This window comes from Cornus florida, unplaced genomic scaffold (genome assembly GCF_030987335.1).
Source record: "Cornus florida cultivar Cherokee Brave unplaced genomic scaffold, ASM3098733v1 CherokeeBrave_3.0.0_Hap2_Chr04, whole genome shotgun sequence".
Classification (NCBI taxonomy): Eukaryota; Viridiplantae; Streptophyta; class Magnoliopsida; order Cornales; family Cornaceae; genus Cornus; species Cornus florida.
The window spans coordinates 21,883,881-21,906,062 of record NW_026775574.1 but is presented as its reverse complement, the minus strand read 5'-3'; the positions used below and the strand labels follow the sequence as shown (position 1 = coordinate 21,906,062).

General features: G+C 34.8%; 2 protein-coding genes across 3 annotated transcripts; one reads left to right on the top strand and one right to left on the bottom strand.

The window, feature by feature from the left end:
* Window positions 1-9,189: 9,189 nt before the first annotated feature.
* On the top strand, window positions 9,190-11,640 carry LOC132302966 (glycosyltransferase family 92 protein RCOM_0530710). The gene has a single exon (XM_059799981.1). It carries the CDS (start codon window positions 9,511-9,513, stop codon window positions 11,398-11,400), a length of 1,890 nt encoding a protein of 629 aa, XP_059655964.1. The 5' UTR covers window positions 9,190-9,510; the 3' UTR covers window positions 11,401-11,640.
* Window positions 11,641-11,954: 314 nt separating this feature from the next.
* On the bottom strand, window positions 11,955-18,546 carry LOC132302967 (protein COFACTOR ASSEMBLY OF COMPLEX C SUBUNIT B CCB4, chloroplastic). Of its 2 annotated transcripts, XR_009481016.1 has the most exons (9): window positions 18,375-18,546; window positions 18,113-18,279; window positions 16,112-16,211; window positions 15,901-15,974; window positions 15,156-15,340; window positions 14,965-15,035; window positions 13,579-13,662; window positions 13,122-13,273; window positions 11,955-12,212 (listed from the first exon to the last, which is right to left on the bottom strand). XR_009481016.1 is itself a non-coding variant. In XM_059799982.1 (8 exons), exons 1-8 carry the CDS (start codon window positions 18,495-18,497, stop codon window positions 13,184-13,186), a joined length of 894 nt encoding a protein of 297 aa, XP_059655965.1. In that variant the 5' UTR covers window positions 18,498-18,546; the 3' UTR covers window positions 12,805-13,183. The 2 variants fall into 2 exon arrangements, 1 of the variants encoding a protein (XP_059655965.1); XM_059799982.1 differs by lacking the exon at window positions 11,955-12,212 and having other exon boundaries at window positions 12,805-13,273.
* Window positions 18,547-22,182: the final 3,636 nt, after the last annotated feature.

The window sequence follows — 22,182 nt, the reverse complement described above, 5'->3', positions numbered from 1 at the left end:
TCTCTCCAACCGTTAAATTAGCGTTGAATTGAGTTTGGTTTCGCCGACACTAGAAGCTCTCCTTGCTTTGTCGTCGCTTGGGAACACGCCAATATGAACTGGGTTCCCAGTTTCACCGGAAAGAATGGAAGCTTATGTTCGAAGCTTGAGAAAGATGGATTTTGGTTTCGCAGATGTGGGTCGAAGACGTCGCCGGAGCTTGTACGTGGATGATCATGAAGCTTCCAAACAAAATCTTGCCGGAACTGGGTCAGTTCATTCTTATCGTTCGTCGTTGCCAATGCGCTGGTGATGAACGAGGTCTGCATGCATGAACTGTCGTAGAGCTCGCTATACTATTTGTCGTCGCCGGAGATTCACGTCGCTATACTATTCGTCATCGCCGACGATGACTAGAGCACGCCGGACATATACATTAGAAGCTCGCTGTAGGGTGTTTGATGGAGCACAATGATGACGCTTTTACTAGGTCTATCTTGACCTTCTTGGTCTCTTGGTTCGTCGCTGCAAGTTGGTCTGAACAGAAGGAATCTCGCCGTCGTCAGAACTAATGGAATCTATTGTTCAGAGACTGAGCATCAACTACCCAACAGTAGTGACCAAGCTACTGTATGAAGCCGAACTAAAGTCAACAATTCTCGTAGCTCACCGGACTATATCTCAATGAAATGGGTCTGCTCTTTTCATGAAACGTTGCCGGAGAGGAGTGCACCAGACAGACCGAACTCGTCGGTTTTAATGGACACTTAAATTGGGTGCGCCGTCACCGGAGTGGGTCTTGACAACTTGGTGTTCTTGTTCGCCGTCGGTCTACAACTCGCCGGAGATGACAGGTCACTGAAGTTCTCCAGTCTTCCCTTCCCTTTCTATGGCGGCAGCCACCAAGACGAAGAAGAAGAAAGCCAAAGCAATTTAAAGAAGGGTCAAACCCTTTTTAGTCATTCACAAAATATTATTTTTTTTATATATTATAAAATGTGTTGCTAGGGACATTATAGTCTAATATTATATTATAAATGTGTAAGAATGACCTATTTACACAAATATAATAATTTATGAGTGAAGGGTGCAATATGCACTGTAAACATACTATAGGAATTTTTTTGCACTCTACCCTAATAAAGACACACAGCTTCTTTTCTGTATTTCTTGAATTAGAAAGGGCGACCTCCATTAAGGTCATTTAGCCTACGTCCAATTAAAAAATAGAATTATCCTACAGGTAAATATCTATAAAATATTGAATTAGTGCATTTTTATTAGATGAACATATCAACCCTATATCCCCATTTAGAATTTCGCATCAATTGATATACGCTTGAAGTTATGGAACTCGCACATTAAATTTAAACAAATTTATTTTAAGGTTTGAATAGAAAAAATTCCCATTTCAATTCCAAGCCATTAATCTTATGATCCCAAACATAATTTAACTAGATGGAATATCAAATGAACATGAGAGGCTGTAAGGTATAATTGAAGCTTTATTTATATTAAATTTTTTTAAATAAAAAAGTGATGCTTAATTAATTAGTAAAACCACATAATTAAGCTAGGCTCAGCTGGGAGACACCTCCTCGAGAAGGGTTTCGGAGATTCTCTCCTCCGTTACACTAGGGTTGAATTGATCGCTACTTTCAAATTTTAATAGTAATAATAGCTTCTTTTTTAAAATAATAATAATAATAATAATAATAATAATAATAATAAATAAAATTATGTCTTCCATTAGCTTACAAGCTCTCTCATTATTGAGCCACTCAAGGAATTTCTCTTGCAAGAATATGATTTTTTATTTGTTAAATAATTCTTCCATGACGCCTTGCTTGGTTTGAGCCTTTGAGGAAAGATTATAGAAGATAAACATTTTTAAATATATTCATCATTTTTCACTATAAATAGAGACATTAGAAAAGAAAATGTCAGAAAATTAGGTGATCTTAATTTATTTTAATAGAATTAAGGGCCTCTTTGATTCAGTTTTTTTACTAACAATTATTTGTTTTTTTTTTTTTTAAGAAGTATTAATAAATTGTTTGTATAAAACCTACTTGATTGATAATTTTAGGTAACTGTTTTATAAAAATTTATTAAAAAAAAAAAAAAAAAAAAAAAAAGACAATTGTCCAAAAATTATTTTGTTTTGGAAGTGACAGACTAAACAAATCCTAAAGGGTTTTTTTTTCCTTTCTTTCCTCTATTCTAGGGTGCAACTTGAACGGATTGGGGTGGTTTGAGGGATAACTTTAGCCCAACTAACTATATGAAATGTTAAATTCAAACCCAACCCTAACCCTATTATCAACCTTAATTACTCAACCCAAACTCAACCCATCATTCTATTTTTAAATTCAGACTTGCAACTCAGACTTAGATTCTAGGTAAAAACTTCTGGTTAATTCAGATTACTCATATAGCTAATCATTATACCCAAAATTTAATTTGATCTTGAATTAATATGATAATTACATGTAGAGTTCAGACTTGTAGTAGGCCAATTTAACTTAACATAATATCATTACTCATGAAATAATGAGAAGTAGTCAAATGTGTTATGCAAGTGGGGAAATGACATCATCAAAGTCATCATGTTGGACCTACTCTCTATCTTTTTTTTTTTTTTTTTTAGGTAAAAGGGTCAGCTTGCCTACTCTCTATCATTGTTCATATATATAAAATATGTTTGGAATCTCACCATACGTTCAATGGGCTCCAACACATAAGCTTTCCTCTCCTCTCCTCTCCTCTCCACTCTTTGGGGTGGATGAGAGTTCTGTGTTCCAGCTATATAGTGTGATTATGTCTGGGTCTGGCCCATCTTGATTAGCGCCCAACTTCGGTCCTCCAGGCCACCAAAATAAAAGCCCTGATTTATATGTGTCAACCTACAAACTCAAACTGACAATTCTAATATACCATATAGTACAACTACTAAAATATATGTAGACTTTTTACATTATAATATAAAAAAATTCATAATTATAGATTAAGTTTATAATCGAATGGCTTGTGACTTAGTCGTATTTCCTTTTAGTCCTCTACCTCTAAAATAAATGGTAAGAGTTCGAGTCATCAAAGGAATAAAATGAGTGTATGAATGGTGTGTATTTCTTGTCATTGAAAAAAAATAATAATAATAAAATAAATTAAGGTTATAAACTATAGATGTCAACTAAGGAAAAAAAAAAAAAAAGCTATAGATGTCGCATAAAATGTTAACTATTACTCCCTCCGTCGCATATAGGATGGAGGCAGTAACTATTAAGATACGTATATTAAAAATTAAAATAATAGATTCAAATTTGTTTTGGTGGAGGGCTTGAAGTTAGTCCGGTTAAGACCTGACGGTGCCCAGGTTCCAAGGGGTCGTCAGAGCTATTATGGGCCGGACCAGACCACAAATTTGTTGTCGGTCATGTAAGTGGACCACTTATACATATAAAATAGTTTGGGCCATAAACCATGTTAGGAAACATTTAATTATATTTTTATCTTCATTATATTTTTATTAATTCTATTTAATTCCTCCAATGCTTGCATTATCTTCACAGTATTGCCCAATAAACACGTTCTCATTTATAATAATTAGATTGTTTAAAAAAAACTATAATAATTAGATTAGACATAAGGTAGTTTCCTCTTTGATTTGCGTACCGAGGAAGGTAAAAAACAAAAACACGGATTTGAAAGAATTTTCAGGTTTGTCAAGATGTTTCATCATTTCATTTTTTAATTTAATAATTTTTTTTTTTATTTTTTATTGACAAGAAATTCAGGCACCTTTTGTTCTTAAAGAGGTTAGGACTCTCATATTTCACTTTCTTATTATTTTTTTGAAACTTTCTAATTAATTAATTTATTATTATTATTATCCTTAAAATAAATGTATCTTTTTAGAAATTTAACTTTTTAAAAGGGTAATTTATTATATATTTTTTTATTATAGTGATAGTGAATGAAATTTTAAATATGCCCTTTTATAGTGGGTCCACATGCTGTTATAACTTCAAGCCAATAAGAGTAAATTAAAAATATTTAAAGAATACTACACTAAATTTAAATTGGGACAATTATTTTGGAACAGTCAAAATAAAAAAGGTGGACATTTTTGTGGAACAAATGAAATAATAAAGAAACTCCAATAATATTCTTGTGAGACTTGAGCCTTTCATCTTTTATTTTGAAATGAGATAAAGTACCTCTAGGACATGGGAGAAAATATATTGAGTGCATAAATGAAGTCAATTGTATATCTATCTTATAAAAATGAATCATATCAGTTTTTAGTAAAATACGTAATGAAGACACGTAGCTTTTGATAAATTTCATGGATTAAAAAGGGTGAACCTCCCTTAAGGTCATTTAGCCCTGGTCCAATTAAAAAATAGAACTATCCCACATGTAAATGTGGATAAAATGTTGAATTAGTGTATTGTTATTAAGTGAACATATATTCCTGTTTAGAATTTCGCATCAATTGTTTCAAGCACACATTAAACTTAAACAAATTTATTTTAAGGTTTGAATTAAAAAAAAAAAAAATTCCCATTTCAATTCCAAGCCACTAATCTTATGATCCCAAACATAATTTAACTTGATGGGATATCTAACGAACATGAGAGGTTGTAAGGTATAATTGAAGCTTTTTTTTATATTAAAATTTTATAAATAAAAAAGTGATTCTTAATTAATTAGTAAAACCGTATAATTAAGCTAGGCTCAGCTGGAGACACCTCCCCGAGATGGGTTTTCGAGATTCTCTCCTACCGTTGAATCAGCGTTGAATTGATCGTAATAATAACTTCTTTTTAAAAAAATTATAATAATAAATAAAATGATGTCTTCCATTATTGAGCCACTCAAGGAATTTCTCTATATGATTTTTTTATTCTTTTTATTTGTTAAATAATTCTTCCATGATGCCTTTGGTTGGTTTGAGCCTGTGAGGAAAGAGAATAGAAGATACACATTTTTAAATATATCCATCATTTTAAATAGAGACATTAGAAGAGAAAATATCTGAAAATTAGGTGATCTTAATTGATTTTAATAGAATTAAGGGCCTTTTTTATTCAGTTTTTTTTAGTAACAATTTTCTGTTTTTTTTTAAAAAAAGAAATATTAATAAATAGATTGTATAAAACCTGCTTGATTGATAATTTCCGGAAACTGTTTCAATTTTTTTTTTTTTTTTTAAAATACAATTCTCCAAAAATAATTTTGTTTTCGAATTGTTTTCTAAACACAAACTAAGCAAATCCTAAAAAAAATTTCTCTACTCTATTCTTCCTGCGTAATTAAGAACAGAATGGTGTGAAAACTATTATAAATGTATGACAAATATTTCGAAGCCAAGATCACAACCAACACAATACAGGGTAATAAAAAAATCAAACTTTGCACCACACAATACACAAAAATTTACTTAGTTTGGCGTATACCCTAAGTCCAATCTTTTGTCTCCCTCTCATTTTGTAAAATGGCTTTGGATATTCTCTCATTATCACACTACAAACCCTAATTTACATACAATGTGTTACATAGGGGTTTTGTCCAACCTCATATCTGGATGAAAAATGTAAAGGGTATAAATGAGTTGGGTGTTAGCCTAATTTAACAACTTAAGTTTTTGGGTCGAATTGCAAAGCATCCGACCCATTACAATTGGTATAAGAGCCATGGTCATTTCTTAACTCGGTATGACGCCAAGAGCCTGACTCAGAGAGGTTCGAGTCAACAATTCAAGTAGGCAGAGTGTTGCGATTTCGGATAGAAGAGAATGTTACAAGGGATACTTGTCCCACATCGGACTCGAATAAAAAATATAATGGGTATAAAATGGTTTGGTATTAGACACATCTAACAACTTAAGTTTTTTGATGGGAGTGCGAAACAATTACACTATCACAACAAAGACTAAAACTCGGGGTCACAATTTGCAAGAGGTATAATCTCCCCATTCTTTAAGAGGAGGGGAGGATTCGAGTCCGAACCTCACCTAAAAAGGGTGAGGTAATTTACCTAAAAAAGATTCAGACCCTAATTTCAAAACAAAATATAATACATTTAAAGTCTCTCTTTTCATTAGAACATGCTCTAATAAAAAGCAACAATTATAGGTACATTCCATGCTGCTATTGGACGAATCAAAAGCGATTGTTGTGAAAACACATAGAAAAACAGAATATTTGTGTGTGTGTCTGTGTGTGTCCGTGGACTATTTCCACAACAAAAAAGCTTACGTTTACAACCCCTCTGGCATGTTCCTGCACGATCGAACCTCTATGTGTGTGTGTTTGTGTGCGTGTATTATGATTTATGAACAATTAGACAGCTTCAACTTGATGCGTGTGTTAGAAGGGTTGTGTTGATAAGATAAGAAATTTTGGACCATTTCAGCTATCTCTTTTGCCAGCTAATGTACTCTCACTATAAAATCCACCCAATCATTCAAGTCTTAGGCCACAAATTCGTCAACTTCCTACCTAATCTACAATAATGCAAACTACCAAATTCTCCTCCAAAACGGATAATACCAAACTTTGTTAGTTATTAGTAATCAATTTTAGTCCAATCCTTTGAATAAATGCTACCAACAAAACTTAAATGTTCTAAAATTAAAAGCATTTGAGAAGCAATTCATTCAGTTTCCTTTTGGTAAGTATGATATTTTTAGAAAATTCATCAAGTTTAATTACACCATGACTAGTTCAACGCATGAAACATTCGTAATTTGAAAAGAATTTAGTGTACGCAATGAGCGCCTAGTGGCCAAGAGTCCAAGACCCTATCTATGATGATTGAACACTCTTTCCACTCAATAATATATCAGCTACTGAAGACATCTTAAGGGTAGTCCCATGCGACCATATTGGTGTGTCCGTCTTGACATTTCGACAATCAGATGCCCTTAGTCACACTTGCAACAATCGGTTAAATTACACGGACCTCTTCTATGGTTTGTTATAGTTATAGAGACTTTTTTATGATTTGAAAATTTATTCGGACCTCCCTTAAAAATAAAAATATCCTATATGGACCAATAGTTCAGGAATTTAATCTACAATAATGCAAACTACTAAATTCTCCTCCTAAACGGTCAATACCAAACTTTGTTAGTAATTAATAATAAATTTTAGTCTAATGCTTTGAATAAGTGCTTCCAATAAAACATAAATGTTCTAAAAATTAAATGCATTCGAGAAGGCCATTCATTCCGTCTCTCTTTTTGGTAAGTAAGATGATTTTAGAAAATTCTTTAAAGTTTAATTAGATCAGGACTAGTTCAACACACGAAGCATTCGAAATTTGAAAAGAATTAAAGTGTACGCAACGAGCGCCTAGTGGCCAAGAGTCCAAGACCTTATTTATGGTGATCGAACACTGTTTCCACTCAATAATATATCAACTATCGAAGACATCTTAGAGTAGTCCCATGCAACCATATTGGTGTGTACGTCTTTGACATTTCAACAATCAGATGCCTTTAGTCACACTTGCAATAATTAGGTAAAGTATACGAATCTCTCTATGGTTTGTCTTAATTAGAGGGACCTCTCTTGTGATTTGAGAATTTATTCGAACCTTCCTTAAAAATGAAAATATCTATAGATTCGTGTAAAATATTTTCATTTTTAAGGGAAGTCCGAGTAAATTTCTAAACTACATGAAAAATCTCTATAATTATGACAAATCATATGGGAGGTCAGTGTAATTTAACCTTCTTGTTTTATTTTTATTTTTTTTCCCAAATTCTTAATAAATGTTGCACAATATGAAGAAATCACATTTACTATGGCAAATTAGATAATGTATGTCTCAATTAGACATTGATTGCTAGACATGTTTTATTTATTCGAGAACAAAGGTCTCACTTTGGGTGCAGATTTGGTACCCAATTTGCACAACCTGACTTTCGCATTCAAAAGACGATTTCTTATTTCAAACTCATGAAAGTGAAAGTAAAAATATGTTCGAATTATATATTTTTGTACAATAAATTATAATTTAGGCCCACCGTCTTTGACTTTGACCCTTTGGAGTTTTGGGAAAAATGTCAAGAACGTGTATGGATATAAATCATACCCAACTTGTAAATGTAATCAAGTGAGTGACAGATTTCAAACTTTTTTTTCATTTAATTATTTATTAATTCTTGGGACTTAGGTGAGCAATTAGTTGATAACAAAACTCGTACTTTGAAAGTTACACATAAACAACTTCTTAGCTTCGTTAGCAAGAGTGGTCACAGTCAAAAATAATAATAATAAGAATAATAATAATTAAATGAGACCACAAGATCCAAAGATAAGATTCCAAAATTCACCTACTAAAAAAATAATATTAATTAAATAATAAAATAGACGTTAATACAAGCAAGAATCATATCCTACTCAGAGCGCGTGAGAATAACATTCCAACGCATAATAAAAGCAAAAAGACACCACTTTTCCATATAATAAGCAATATATATATATATTATACACATCACACCTGTATTTATAGCACTATAGTTTACCCACCTACACGTCTAAAGGTCCTTTTCACTTTTTTGACTCCACACGCGCGACTACGAGCGTGCATCAAATATCAATTTACTAAAAATAAAAAAGAGAAATTTTTACTTTGTTTTTACTATTAAACTAATCATTTACTTTATGAAATACTTATCATTCTATTATCCTTTCTTTCTTTGTATTATCTCTAAAACATAAATAAAATTTGTTCTTTTTTTTTTTCTTTCCTTCAATCTCTCTTCCAAGCATTAATGATAAAGATTCTTAAGACTCGTGGGTTGGAGTTTTGAATTCCCTTAGAGTACCTCCAAAAATTTTATTTAGTAATTACTGTAATTGTTTGTTTAGAAAAGAGTAATGCTCTTAAGAGAGCAAATCTATGAATTACGGGAATTTTTTTTTAAAATATATAAAAAGTTAAATAAATAATTTAATACAATTTTTTTTAATAAAAAGTTACCATATATGAACCTGAATCTCTGGTTGAACAACATGACATGTTTTGTCTGATTCAAAATGTATCTTATGAAAAAATTGAAAAATGTATTAAATATTTCAAACTAAACAAAACAAGATGTAATACTGTTTACAAGTGGGGATTTTCTTCCCACTATATATATATATATATATATATATATATATATATTCACTCCATGTAATGGGAAGAAAAATTATTCCTCACTGCAACAAATGGAAGAAGTGGATTGATTGAGCCATCTAATAAAAACAGCCCAATACAGCACAACAATGGACAAACGCGTCTCCTTCTCTCTCTGTATAGAGATATACACATATATGTGTATTTGTTACACTTTCTCTCTCTAAAATTCTCTCTCTCTCTCTCTCTCTCTCACTCCGACACAAACTGGATTACCAGAAGAACCTAAAAGAAGCCTGAAGAGTAGAAACCACTGTCGGCAAAATCTCCAGATCTACGCATCAGAAAGGGAGAGAGAGAGAGACAGTTCAACGAACCAGCGTCCCCAAAATAACAATGGATTCAGAGCAACGACGCAAGCGAAAACGCAGAGCTCTCTACTCTGCTCGACACTACTTCTCAGTAAGATCTCTCATCTTGTGCTTAGGCTTTGTCTCTTTTCTTTACTTCTTATCGGATCGAATTCCGATCATCTCTTCGTCGGCGTTCAAACCCGTGTTGGTAGTTTCGAGCCTATCACTCAGGTCCTCATCAAGCAATTCAATTCAAGATTATCATGATAGTGATGGTAGTTCTAGTAGTAGTATGTCGTCGTCATCGAATTACAGAGTAGATGATGGAGTCATGTTTCCTGATCACGTGTTGTTGATGGTGTCGAATCGGAATGGATTGATTAACAACAAGAGTCAGGAATTGGAATGTGTTTACTGCGAAACTGCAACTTCAATTTCATTCAACAATAATTATACTGGTAGTGATAGTAGTGGTGTTGTTGATAATGATGAGATTGTTAGGGATGTGTTGTCAGTGGATGAGTACGACGGTCTCAGATCGATTGTGCGGTGTCCACTTCCGCCGGCGAATTATTCCGGCGCGATTAGTCTGCGGTGGCGAAAGGGGGATTTGGTGGATTTGGACGGCGGTGGTCGCGGTGGCGGTGATGGACGGTTGAGGAGTAGTAATCAGAGGGTTTATTCTTGGGAGAATTTGGTGTATGCTGCGAGTTTGGATAGGGACTCTGTGGTGGTGTTTGTGAAGGGATTGAATCTTAGGCCAGATAGGGCATCCGATGCTGCCCAATTCAGTTGCCATTTTGGATTGGGGAATTGGGAGAGAGATGGAAGATTGGTGCTCACCACGGAGGCGATTACGGCAGCTCAGGAGGTGGTGAGGTGCTTGTTGCCACGGAGCATTCAGAAGAACCCTAGCAAGGCTCGGGGGATCCGGGTGACCATTGGAGTGACCCCCCATGTCCATGCCGGAGCTCATGACCATGTTCTTGTGCCCTCTGTGGCTAGGATTTCGAGTTTCAAGTCCGAGGGAGAAGAGAAGAAGAGTAAAGGGGGGAAATATGAGCTGTGTGTGTGTACAATGGTGTGGAACCAAGCTTCTTCGCTTCGCGAATGGATAACCTACCATGCTTGGCTTGGGGTTGAGAGGTGGTTCATCTACGACAACAACAGTGATGATAATATCAAGGAGGTGATTGAAGAGCTTGAGCTAGAGGATTACAATGTCACCAGGCATGTCTGGCCATGGATCAAGACTCAAGAAGCCGGTTTCTCGCATTGTGCTCTCAGAGCAAGAGATGAATGCAATTGGGTTGGGTTCATGGATGTTGATGAATTCTTCTACTTCCCATTCCCAACTCCCCGTCGCCAAAAATTCAAGAAACTGGGATTTCCGGGACAGAATTCACTCCGGTCCCTGGTTGAAAACTTCTCATCATCAACCATTGCAGAGATCAGAACAGCTTGCCACAGCTTTGGGCCTTCCGGGCTGAGCTCCCCTCCTCCACAGGGAGTCACAGTGGGGTACACTTGCCGGCTCCAGAGCCCGGAAAGGCACAAATCCATCGTCCGGCCAGAGGCACTCGACGTTACCCTACTCAATGTGGTGCACCATTTTCACCTGAGGAAGGGATTCAAGTACTTGAATTTGCCACAGGGCACAGCAGTGTTGAACCACTACAAGTACCAAGTGTGGGAGGCTTTTAGGGCAAAGTTCTTCAGAAGGGTAGCTACCTACGTCGCTGACTGGCAAGAGAATCAAAATGAGGGTTCGAGAGATAGGGCGCCTGGATTGGGGACGGAGGCCATTGAACCACCCAATTGGCACCTACAGTTCTGCGAGGTCTGGGACACCGGCTTGAGGGACTTCGTGTTGGCCAATTTGGCTGATCCTGGAACTGGTTTGCTGCCCTGGGAGAGGTCTTTTCTTCAGTAACAAATCAAACTTTGTGGGTGCTTGAAGCTACCCTCACCCAATGTATAACAAATGAATCACACTAAAGCCATTCTTTCTTTGATTGTTTCACTATTTTGTTTCTGATTTTTTTTTTCCAGCTTTTGCAGACATGTAACACGAAGAACAAGCCATAAGCTGAGTTATAGGGATCTTAGATACTTGTAATTTTGTGATACCATGTTTTCTTTTTTTATGCTTACTGATTCATTTATTGTTTTTTTTTCGGTTCTTGTTATGTTCAAACTTCAAAGTTGTAAAGAAGATGACTTTAGTTATACGGGTCGTATTCTCGTCACAAATGCTTGACCCGTGTAAATGGATCGGAATGACCTATATAACAAAATACCTTATTTAGGAAAATAACAAACTGGTAGACAAAACAAGAAATTTAACAACCTATTCAAAGTGCTGAAACAATGTGTGGAATCATTATGAGAAGTCAGATCCAATCCATTATGCAAAACTGTACCATCAAAATCAACTTCTAAGTGGCTTGGTTGTGGATGAATTACACTTAAAACCAACAATTTCCATGTCAGTACGAAATTTGTACAGAATTCTGAATTATCATTTAAAAATTCTGGTGTAGGTAGCCAATTGCCCTAATATACCTCATAAAATCAAACCGAAAAAAAAAAAGAAAAAGGGAAAACATGAATGTAACAATTTACAGTCAAGGTTCAAGAACAAAATCTAAGATCAACTGTTACAGACTTGCAGCAAAAATGCCTGGAACTGGATGTGATATTGAAATTCTTTGCTCTCAGTTATCTGCATACCACCAGACGGATCTAAAAGTGACGGAACCAAAAAAAGAAAAAGAACAAGCTTTAGCTGTATTCTTGAATGCACAGAATAAACAAGGATAATAATCCAAGAATATAATATTAAATCAGGAAGAAAAAAAATGGAAGATCAAACATATAAAATAAATTTACATCAATGACAGTTCCAAATTGCAATTAAAGAACATCTAAGAAAGAGAACACTAGATGAAAGATAAAAGATTGCTTCCCTTGATGTAATTCAAAGCTTTATGCGGGGTTCTAGCCAATTTCCGCTTATAGCATCCCGTGCAGACATGCAGGTGACCCCATATATATTGGGGACTTGGGATGCCAATTGAATGGTTCTCCCTTTTCCTGATGGAGAACCCAAATATTTTGGACCAAGTGCAGGAGTTGAAAGGCAAAACATATCAAATTTAAAATCCCATACTCCAAGTACAAGGTTATGGAAAGGGATTCATGCAGGTGACCCCATATATATTTGGGATATGGTCGCAAGAATTAAAATATCATTTCTTACTGGTGAAATATAGCAGTCATTCCAGATGAGATGACTTATTGCACATTGAAGGTTTCTTAAATAGGGCAAGAAAGATTGAAATAAATTCAATTTAATTTCATCTGTAAATTGATGGAGCAAAATTTGCGTGTCACCCCAAATAGAGACAATTCAAACTTACTGTTTAATATTCTCTCTCTAAACTACAGGGCTACAAACATCTTCTTATCGACAGTATATGTTATTTATGTGAACTTTGGTTCAATATCGGAACAATTCTACTCAAAATCTTGACTACAGTATTAATTGTGTTTTCTATGAAGTACAAGCATTGACATCAATTACAAATGCTGACAGTAATGATTTGACAGAGAGACGGGGAGAGAGCAAATGAAAATAAAAAAATAAAGTACCTTAAAATACTTTGAGGAACAGTATGCCGACATAAGCAATACATTTCGAAGTTCAACTAATGTCAACCTCTATCTTGCATTGCCAGTTGCAGGCTATCCACGAACTTTGTAAGTGTAGCATCCAACTTCTCTCCTATTAATGTAATCCATGCCTGCAAATGAAAGAAAAATGGAATTAAAAAGATAAGGGTCATAAAATTAAAAAGGCCAAAAAGAACATCTGAACTAAACATGAACTTGATTGATTGTCTTATGGTTAACCAACTGCTCGTAAGTAAAGAAAAATTCTTGAACCAATAAATGTAGATTTTTGAGAAAATAACTGTTAGTTGATGACAGACAAAGAAAGTAAGCTTGAAGAATCTAGTCAATTTGATTTTAACTAAATATTTAGGGCATCAGAATGATCTAAATTAACTGGAGCACATGGCTCTCATTTTGAAATCTAAGAAGGCACCTGGTCTGAAGATGTGAAGCCCCTAATTGTGTCACCTCCAATTATTGCAATTCCTTTGTCTCCAAGTGGTTGCAAGATGACTGCCTAAAGAATTAAAATTTCTGTAAGCAATCCGTTGATTAAGCTTGAATTTCCATGCATTTATCAGAATATTTACACCCACAGGCAACAAAAGTGAGAATTACAAATGCACGATATAATAGAAATCATTTATCAAAGAAACAATACTGATATGTAGGCCTACAATTATATATTTCATGAATTATGTGCTCTGGAACGGGAAATTTCAAACTTCACATAAAAGCAAAACTTTCCATCTTAGTTTCAACAATATTGTAGGGAAAAGTGAGGCCACTTTCAAACTCCATGTAAAATACACTGGAATGGATACATTTATATAAACATCCAAACACAAGTTAGTGGTCAGTGCTATGGTTAACAAGAGTTCTCAAAGTTCACACAAATAAATATCATATATATCAGAACACCCCATGGATAGCAGTAACCCTAAAATAAATGTCCTAATTATAGGAAATGATGTATTAATGGCGAAGGTAGCACACCAAATCCAACTACATTTTCCCTCCTCCCTTGGAATGGAGGAAGTCTACTTCCCCAATTTCCATTGGAAAAACTAATCACAGAACCTCACAAAAATTGTGTCACAAACGTGAATAGATAATTCAACAAAGTCCCACAGCAACATCATGAAATTCAGAAAGCATCATTTACATCAATACTTAGCCAGGGAAATTTTACCTCAAGTGGTATTTCGTTCAAATTCAAAAAAAAAGGTCGATTGTATTGCATTGGATCAGCTGAAATAAAATTTCGTATTTCCAGCAATAGCAAAAACAATCCAGAATAAGTGGAAAGAGTTTCAGTGAGTCCTGTCACTGACCCCAAGTCATTAACTAATTAAGGCTTCTTGAGAGTATCCGATTTGAAGAACCTACAACTCACACTTTATGAATTTAAGATCATTGAAAGTGAACTGCTCAACTTTTTCCAGAATCTAATAATAATAGATTAATAATAAAAGTTGCTTTAAGTTATTTTAAACCTCCTAATCGGGAAAAGAAAAAGGTCATGAATCACACGATCACAATAGAACAAACTTGACATTTTTTTAGTCTAAATTGATGCCTTTAATATATATCTTTTTTGAAAAATAAAATAAAAAAATTTGTCTAATTATCATCAATAAGTATGTGAAAAATTAAGTTTTCTATTCTTGATTAAACTCCCTTAAATGAAGATTATTTTCATATGAAGTTGAAAATGACATGTAAGATTTGATTTCTACTCCTATTACGAACCAAGTATATTAACCAATGAGCAAAGCATTTCAACTAAACTCATCTGAGAAAAACAATGGGCGAGTACCTGTGTATTTGAAGGCAAAAATGGCAGCTCAGATTTCCCAGGATAAAGAGAGAGATTGGCCAAGTAGCTTTCTGGAAAAAGTAAATAGGAATAGATTGTCAGCTTGCAAAGATTCTCTCTTCAGTGAGCATCTTGTAAAAACCATCTGCAAAATCTGACAAATTATACTCAATTAATTGCATATGACTTACGTGATCCAGATTTAATAACACCTTGGTAGAGTGATCCTTGCATCAATTTATTGGCATCTATAGCTTCTGCTTCACCTTCATTGGCAGAAGATGCAGCAGCAAACCCAATCTGGAGGATACATTTGCTATCATAGACAACAACTAGAGACCTGCAGCATGTCACGTCGGACAGAGATTCCCATAACCTGATATAGGAAAGAAAATCTTTCAGAAAGCAGCCTAGCCAGACCACCAAAACTAATAGCTACTGAACTTGTTAATCAACAGCTGGTTACAATTGGTACATATTTCAGAGAACACATAATTGGACTGCAAATAAATACAGCTGAAAACTTTTAAGGTGAAAATGGGAACTTTAGATATAAGTTCAGCCGTATTTATACTTTAATCTTATTCCATTATGAAAATAAAAATTGGCCAAAATCCTAGGCAGAAACTAAAGAACAAGAGTAAGGAAAAATACCAACAAAAAGTTCAACCATAAAGTTGGCAATCCAACGTACTTGGCCTTCTAAGGTAGAAAACTTATTGTACCTCATAATTCAAAACTATGCCAACTTTGTATAGTTTAGTTGAGAAGCAATATTTCTAATTTAATATAGAAAAGCATTAATATTATTATGGGAAACTTCTCTACAACTAATAAACACACAATTGACCACTGCTCAAATAAGACGAATGAAGCAGATTAATAGATAAAAAAAAAAATCCCCGAAGTACTATAGGCAAGTTATATAAGGAGTACCACTGCAACTCAGATACAACAACATCAGGAAGGTGAGAATTTATCCTTTGACATTCCACACCTTGAGGACTTACCTGAAATCAAGATTACAAATGAAATAAAATGTTCTCTGAAACTGAAGTGATGGAGAATAAATCTACTAAATCAATTGCGCAGGCATGTGTGTGTGTGAGAGAGAGATGGATTTGATTTTAAAAAATGGAGCCCTCACCACCGATATAGATTTTGGTCGGATTGATAGCCACACAAGACCGGCTAGTATATTGGTGACAGCCAAACCAAGTGTCAGCAAATCTGCTCTAGACTGTGAACTGCTAGATAAAAAGGTTACATATGAATGTAAGCATGAGTGAATAAAGCAAATTAATGGCAATTTTAACTTCTCAAGATAACTAAGTAGCTCATCGAGAAAATTGATATAAAGCATGATAGAGTCATAGACTGCAAAAGTAATCAATCCATATAGGTTTCCTAGGTTAAATCCTCTCTTATAAAAGGAAAAAGATGTTTAGGAATTTAAAGACCTTAGGGACCTGATCTTGGGCTTGGAGAAAAATCCCAAAGATAGAGAGTTCAGACTTCAGATCACAGATCAAGCATACAACCGGCCATGGTTGTCTCACCTAAGTTTGGTTAGACTTTTGGCCACCTATTGCTCTTTCTTAAAGTGATAGGAGTCATTTGTGATCATGGTTTGAATAGAGAAGCAAAAATTGCAGCTACCATTGATAAAGGTCAATGGCATTGGCCAGATGCCAATTCTATTGATCTGATCAGCTTAAAAGGGCATCCCTAGTTCCATGATACCTGATCCAAGCAGGCCTGATATAATTAACTAGACCTCTCCTGATGGAGAGTGCAGTGCTCAAACTTTTTGGAACAAACAAGACCTAAGAAGCAATTTATTTTGGGATCACATTAATTTTCAAAACAAACTACCTTAGATGGTGATGGCCTACATCCCTATTAATACACTATGTGACACATTTTTCTGCACTAAAGAACTCATTTATTTTTTCTCACTTTCTTTTCTTTCCATCAATAGAATTTTATTGTTATCTTAACTTGTAGTCACTACCACCAAGGTCTTAGCCTAGTGGTATCTCCTCTACCTCCCAAACTGAGAGGTGAGGTTCAAGTCCCCTTAGGGGCAAATGGGTGTGTTTTCTTGCCAAGGAAAACAAACTTGCAGTCACTCTTCTGTTGACTTCAACATACGCTTCGTGTGTGATTCACTCCACCTCTGAAGTTCTATAAATATTCTCAGTCAATGCCATTTTCATACGGCAGGTTGTTAAAGTTGCATTTTAAATCCTTGTATCTTCTCTAGGGAGACTTAAAATACAACCTTTGACATCGCATTTGAGTCCATTGAAGTCACCAACTTATTCTCTCTCATTTTTCAACTCTTTTTTTTCTCCCAAAACATTTGCTTTCCCACTCCCCAAGCGCAATTTGATTACCACCAACTGATATTGCAAAACATACAAAGACTATATCTGTAACACAAAGTACATGCCCTCACAACATGTGCTCAGGCACACACAAAAATAAATTACTCCAATGAAAGTCAGGTGCATTGACCAATCAGGAGCTTCAATATTCGCAATATACAAAAGAAGAAGCTTGCCAATGCACCAACTTTAAAAACCCTTTTGTGGTGTTTGGGAGAACTGAATTGAAGCTTTTGATTTGGGATTGAAGGAAATTTAGTTAAAACTTGGAAGTAAATTTTCTCCAATCAGAAAAGGCTTACCAATGCACCAACTTTAAAAACCCTATTGTTGTGTTTGGGAGTACTGAATCAGTGCTTTGGATTTGGGATTGGAGGAAATTTAGTTACAAGTTTTAACTAAATTTCTTCCAATTCCAAATCCAAGTCACCGATTCGATCCTACCAAACATAGGAAATGCTTATTTCCATCAAAACCATAACTCCAAAAAGAAAGTATTCTCATACATTTTTACTCAACACACATTTGCATTAACATTGACATATGCAACACATTCCCTTTAACCAATTCTAGATGTCGAAATAGCTGAAGATTAAAACCTAAGTACTCGCAACAAGTCAATTGGTACACAGCAAAGCAAGATAACCTAAAATGTTGAATAAACGCCAAGTTCAGTCACAACAAGTGACCGTCTTGCTAGCAAAATTGAGGGAAATAATAACGGTGATTGATGATAGGAAGGTAAGGATATATTTTACCTGCTGGCATCGGAAACGAGAGCTATGCCCGAAACGGTGCGATTGAAGAGAACGGCGAGGAGAGAGAAGCCTCCGACGTAGATGGGCAAGCTCCGAACGGCGTCGTCGTTCTTGGAGACCCAATCGGCGACCCAATCCCTCTTCGGCTTTGGTCCTCTGTAACCTCCCTTTCATTCATCGAAGGGAGCTAAATGAGAGAGAAAACTATATATATATATATAGATAAATAGATAGATACAGAGATAGGGTATATAATATATACCTCTAAGTTGGAAGAAGCCCTAATAAAGCGCGGGAAAGAGAAGGGACGAGGACGAACATGAAGATGAAGATGATGGGGTTTTGGTTTCAACGGAATTGGGCAGAGAAGACTTCCCGCTTCCATCGAAACGAAGGGTTTTAATTTTAAGCTCTTACCAGATAATAGTAAAGTACACTACTTTGTTAGCCGAACTTATTGGGTCCGAAATTCCAAATGCCCGTGCTGGGCGCGAATCCCTACTGTTCCTAACCCTGCAGTCCCAACAGTTTAGTGCTTAATGTCGTGTTTAGCTTCATACAAAAAAAAAAGTCAAACGGTACAATAAACTTGCCAATTGTAAATCAAAAAAAATAAAATAAAAAATACTAAAAAGGAAAGTTAAAATAAGTTGAAAAATTTGGCGCACCCGCCTTGCTTTAACACTGTCACTTTCCTTTCCCTCCTTCCCTTTTCATTTTGTTATTTCCCTCCTTCCCTTTTCATTTGGTTCATTATTTATTTTTAATTTCTTTAATCCAAACCCTAGTTTGTCTCTCCTTCTGCTAACCGAGCTTGCAAAATCACCATACTACCCATGAATAAGATATTACTCCGTTAGGTCTTTTTGGTCCAGAGCCGGTCGGTACTAAACTAAAAAACATTGTCTTTGTTAAAATACAAGATTGAACTGGCTCATTCAAAGTTCTCTTTTTCTTTAACTTTTTTTTTTTTTTTATCATTGCATCTTATCTTTCTCTGATATGCTTAGAGGAGTTCAGTGCAATTGTCCCAATTCTAAACAGGAAATGATGCATACATAAATAACATAAGAACTATATATAAATATACACATATTATTGATTGAAAGTGAAACCCTATATAATAGATTCTCAAAATTCAGCATAAATGCCTAAAGCTTAATTAACAGAAGAACAAATAACAGAAATCTCTACAATATAATGGACTAAAACCCAAAAGGCAAACAGATTGTAAGAGAAACTAACAACCAAAAGGCAAATAGATTGAATAAGATAGTTGTAAAGTAATTAAAATGGACTTGAACAACCTTAAAGTAAGCATGTCTCTTACAACAATTTCAAAACTTTTTTATGCAGATAAAGTGAAATTATTTAAAATTGTATCTGCAAAGGTGTTTTGATGTATGTCAAAATGTCTACCAATGCAATCAACATCAACTCAAATCCAAAAACCTACAACCTACCAAATTCGGCAACACCAGAGAAGAACCCAGAAGCGAAGCAAAAGCGAAGCAAACCGTGGCCAGAGAAGAACCAAGAATCACGGCGCAGGAATTTGACGACACAGCAAACCAAGGCCGGCGAAGATCGCGATCAACAAACCCGCTGAATTTTGACTTTCCTTTCTTTGGCTGCCTCTTTTTCGTTTTCTTTTCTTTTTAGGGTTCATGTTTTGTTTGGTTGGTTTGGTTTAGGGCTAACTTTTGTATTGGTTAGCTTTTATTTTTAGAGTATTTATTTATTTTATTTTTTTATGTAATAATTTACAATATAAGTTAACGGAGGCAAATGTTAACGGAATAATGTATTTTGCATCATTTTAGTGGAGCCCAGGTACATATTATAAACTGGATCAGACGTGGACAAACCAAGGCCTTGGCACAAGAAAAAAAGGTGAACAAATGGCACAGTAAACTTAACGTGCCAACTGTAAACCAAAAAAAAAAAAAACATAAAAAAAGAAAGAAAATACCAAAAAGGAAAGTTGAAATAAGTTGAAAAATTTGGCGCACACGCCTCCCGCTTTAGCACGGTCACTTTCCCTTTCTTTCTTTCCTTTTGGTTTTATTTTTTCCCACCTTCCCTTTTCGTTTTGTTCATTATTTCTTTTTAATTTTTTTAATCCAAACCCTAATTCGTCTCTCCTTGTTCCATAAAAAACATATCACTTAACTCGGCTAACAGAGCTTGCAAAATCACCATACTACCATGAATAAGGTATTACTCCGTTAGGTCTTTCTGGTCCTGAGCCGGCCGGTTCGAAACTAAAAAATATTGTCTTTGTTAAAATACAAGATTGAACTGGTTCATTCAAAGTTCTCTTTTTCTTTCACTTTTTTTTTTTTTTTTTATCATTGTATCTTCTCTTTCTCTGATATGCTTAGAGGAGGTCAGTGCAATTGTCCCAATTCTTAACAGGAAATGATGCATACAGAAATAACATAAGAACTATATATAAAAATACACATATTATTGATTGAAAGTGAACCCTATATAATAGATTCTCAAAATTCAACATAAATGCCTGAAGTTTAATTAACAGAAGAACAAATAACAAAAATCTCTAAAATAGAAGGGACTAACAACCAAAAGGCAAACAGATTGTAAGAGAAACTAACAACCAAAAGGCAAACAAATTGAATTAGATAGTTGTAAAGTAATTAGAATAGATTTGAACAACCTTAAAGTAAGCATGTCTCTTACAACAATTTCAAAACTTTTTTATGCAGATAAAATGAAATTATTTAAAATTGTATATGCATAGATATTTTGATGCATGTCAAAATGTTTACCAATGCAGTCAACATCAACTCAACTCTAAAAACCTACAACCTACCAAATTCGGCAACACCAGAAAAGAACCAAGAAGCGAAACAAAAGCGAAGCAAATTGTGGCCAGAGAAAAACCCAGAATCACGGTGCAGGAATTTGACGGCACAGCAAACCAAGGCTGGTGAAGATCGCAACCAACAAACCTGCTGAATTTTGACTTTCCTTTCTTTGTTCGAAACCCAGAGAATTTAGGGTTCTTTGGCCACTTCGTTTTCGTTTTCTTTTCTTTTTAAGGTTTGTGTTTTATTTGGTTAGCTTTTACTTTTAGAGTATTTGTTTTTTTTTTTTTTTTAATGTAATAATTTACAATATAAGTTAATGGAGGTGAATGTTAACAGAATAATGTGTTTTCCATCATTTTAGTGGAGCCCACATATATATTATAAACTGGATCATACGTGGCCAAACCAAGGCCTTTCATCACTAAACTGCTGGGGATTGCAGGGTTAGGAACAGCAGGGGATTCGCGCCCAACGTCGCGCCCCCATTGGGCGCGAATCCCCTGCTGTTCCTAACCCTGCAGTTCAGAGCCTAATCCCGTGTTTGGCTTGGCACAAGAAAAAAAAGGTCAACAAACGGTACAGTAAACTTAACGTGCCAACTGTAAACCAAAAAAAAAAAAACAAAAAAAAAAAATAAATACCAAAAAGGAAAGTTGAAATAAGTTGAAAATTTTGGCACACCCACCCCCCACTTCAGCACTGTCACTTTCCCTTTCTTTCTTTCCTTTTGGTTTTGTTATTTTCCTCTTCCCTTTTCGTTTTGTTCATTATTTCTTTTTAATTTCTTTAATCCAAACCCTAATTCGTATCTCCTTGTTCCATAAAAAACATATCACCTAACTTTGCTAACAGAGCTTGCAAAATCACCATACTACCCATGAATAAGGTATTACTCCGTTAGGTCTTTGGGGTCCAGAGCCAGCCGGCACTAAACTAAAAAATATTGTCTTTGTTAAAATACAAGATTGACCTGGCTCATTCAAAGTTCTCTTTTTCTTTCACTTTTTTTTTTTTTTATCATTGCATCTTTTCTTTCTCTGATATGCTTAGAGGAGGTCAGTGCAATTGTCCCAATTCAAAACAGGAAATGATGCATACAGAAATAACATAAGAACTATATATAAATATACACATATTATTGATTAAAAGTGAACCCTATATAATAGATTCTAAAAATTCAGCATAAATGCCTGAAGCTTAATTAACAGAAGAGCAAATAACAGAAATCTCTAAAAT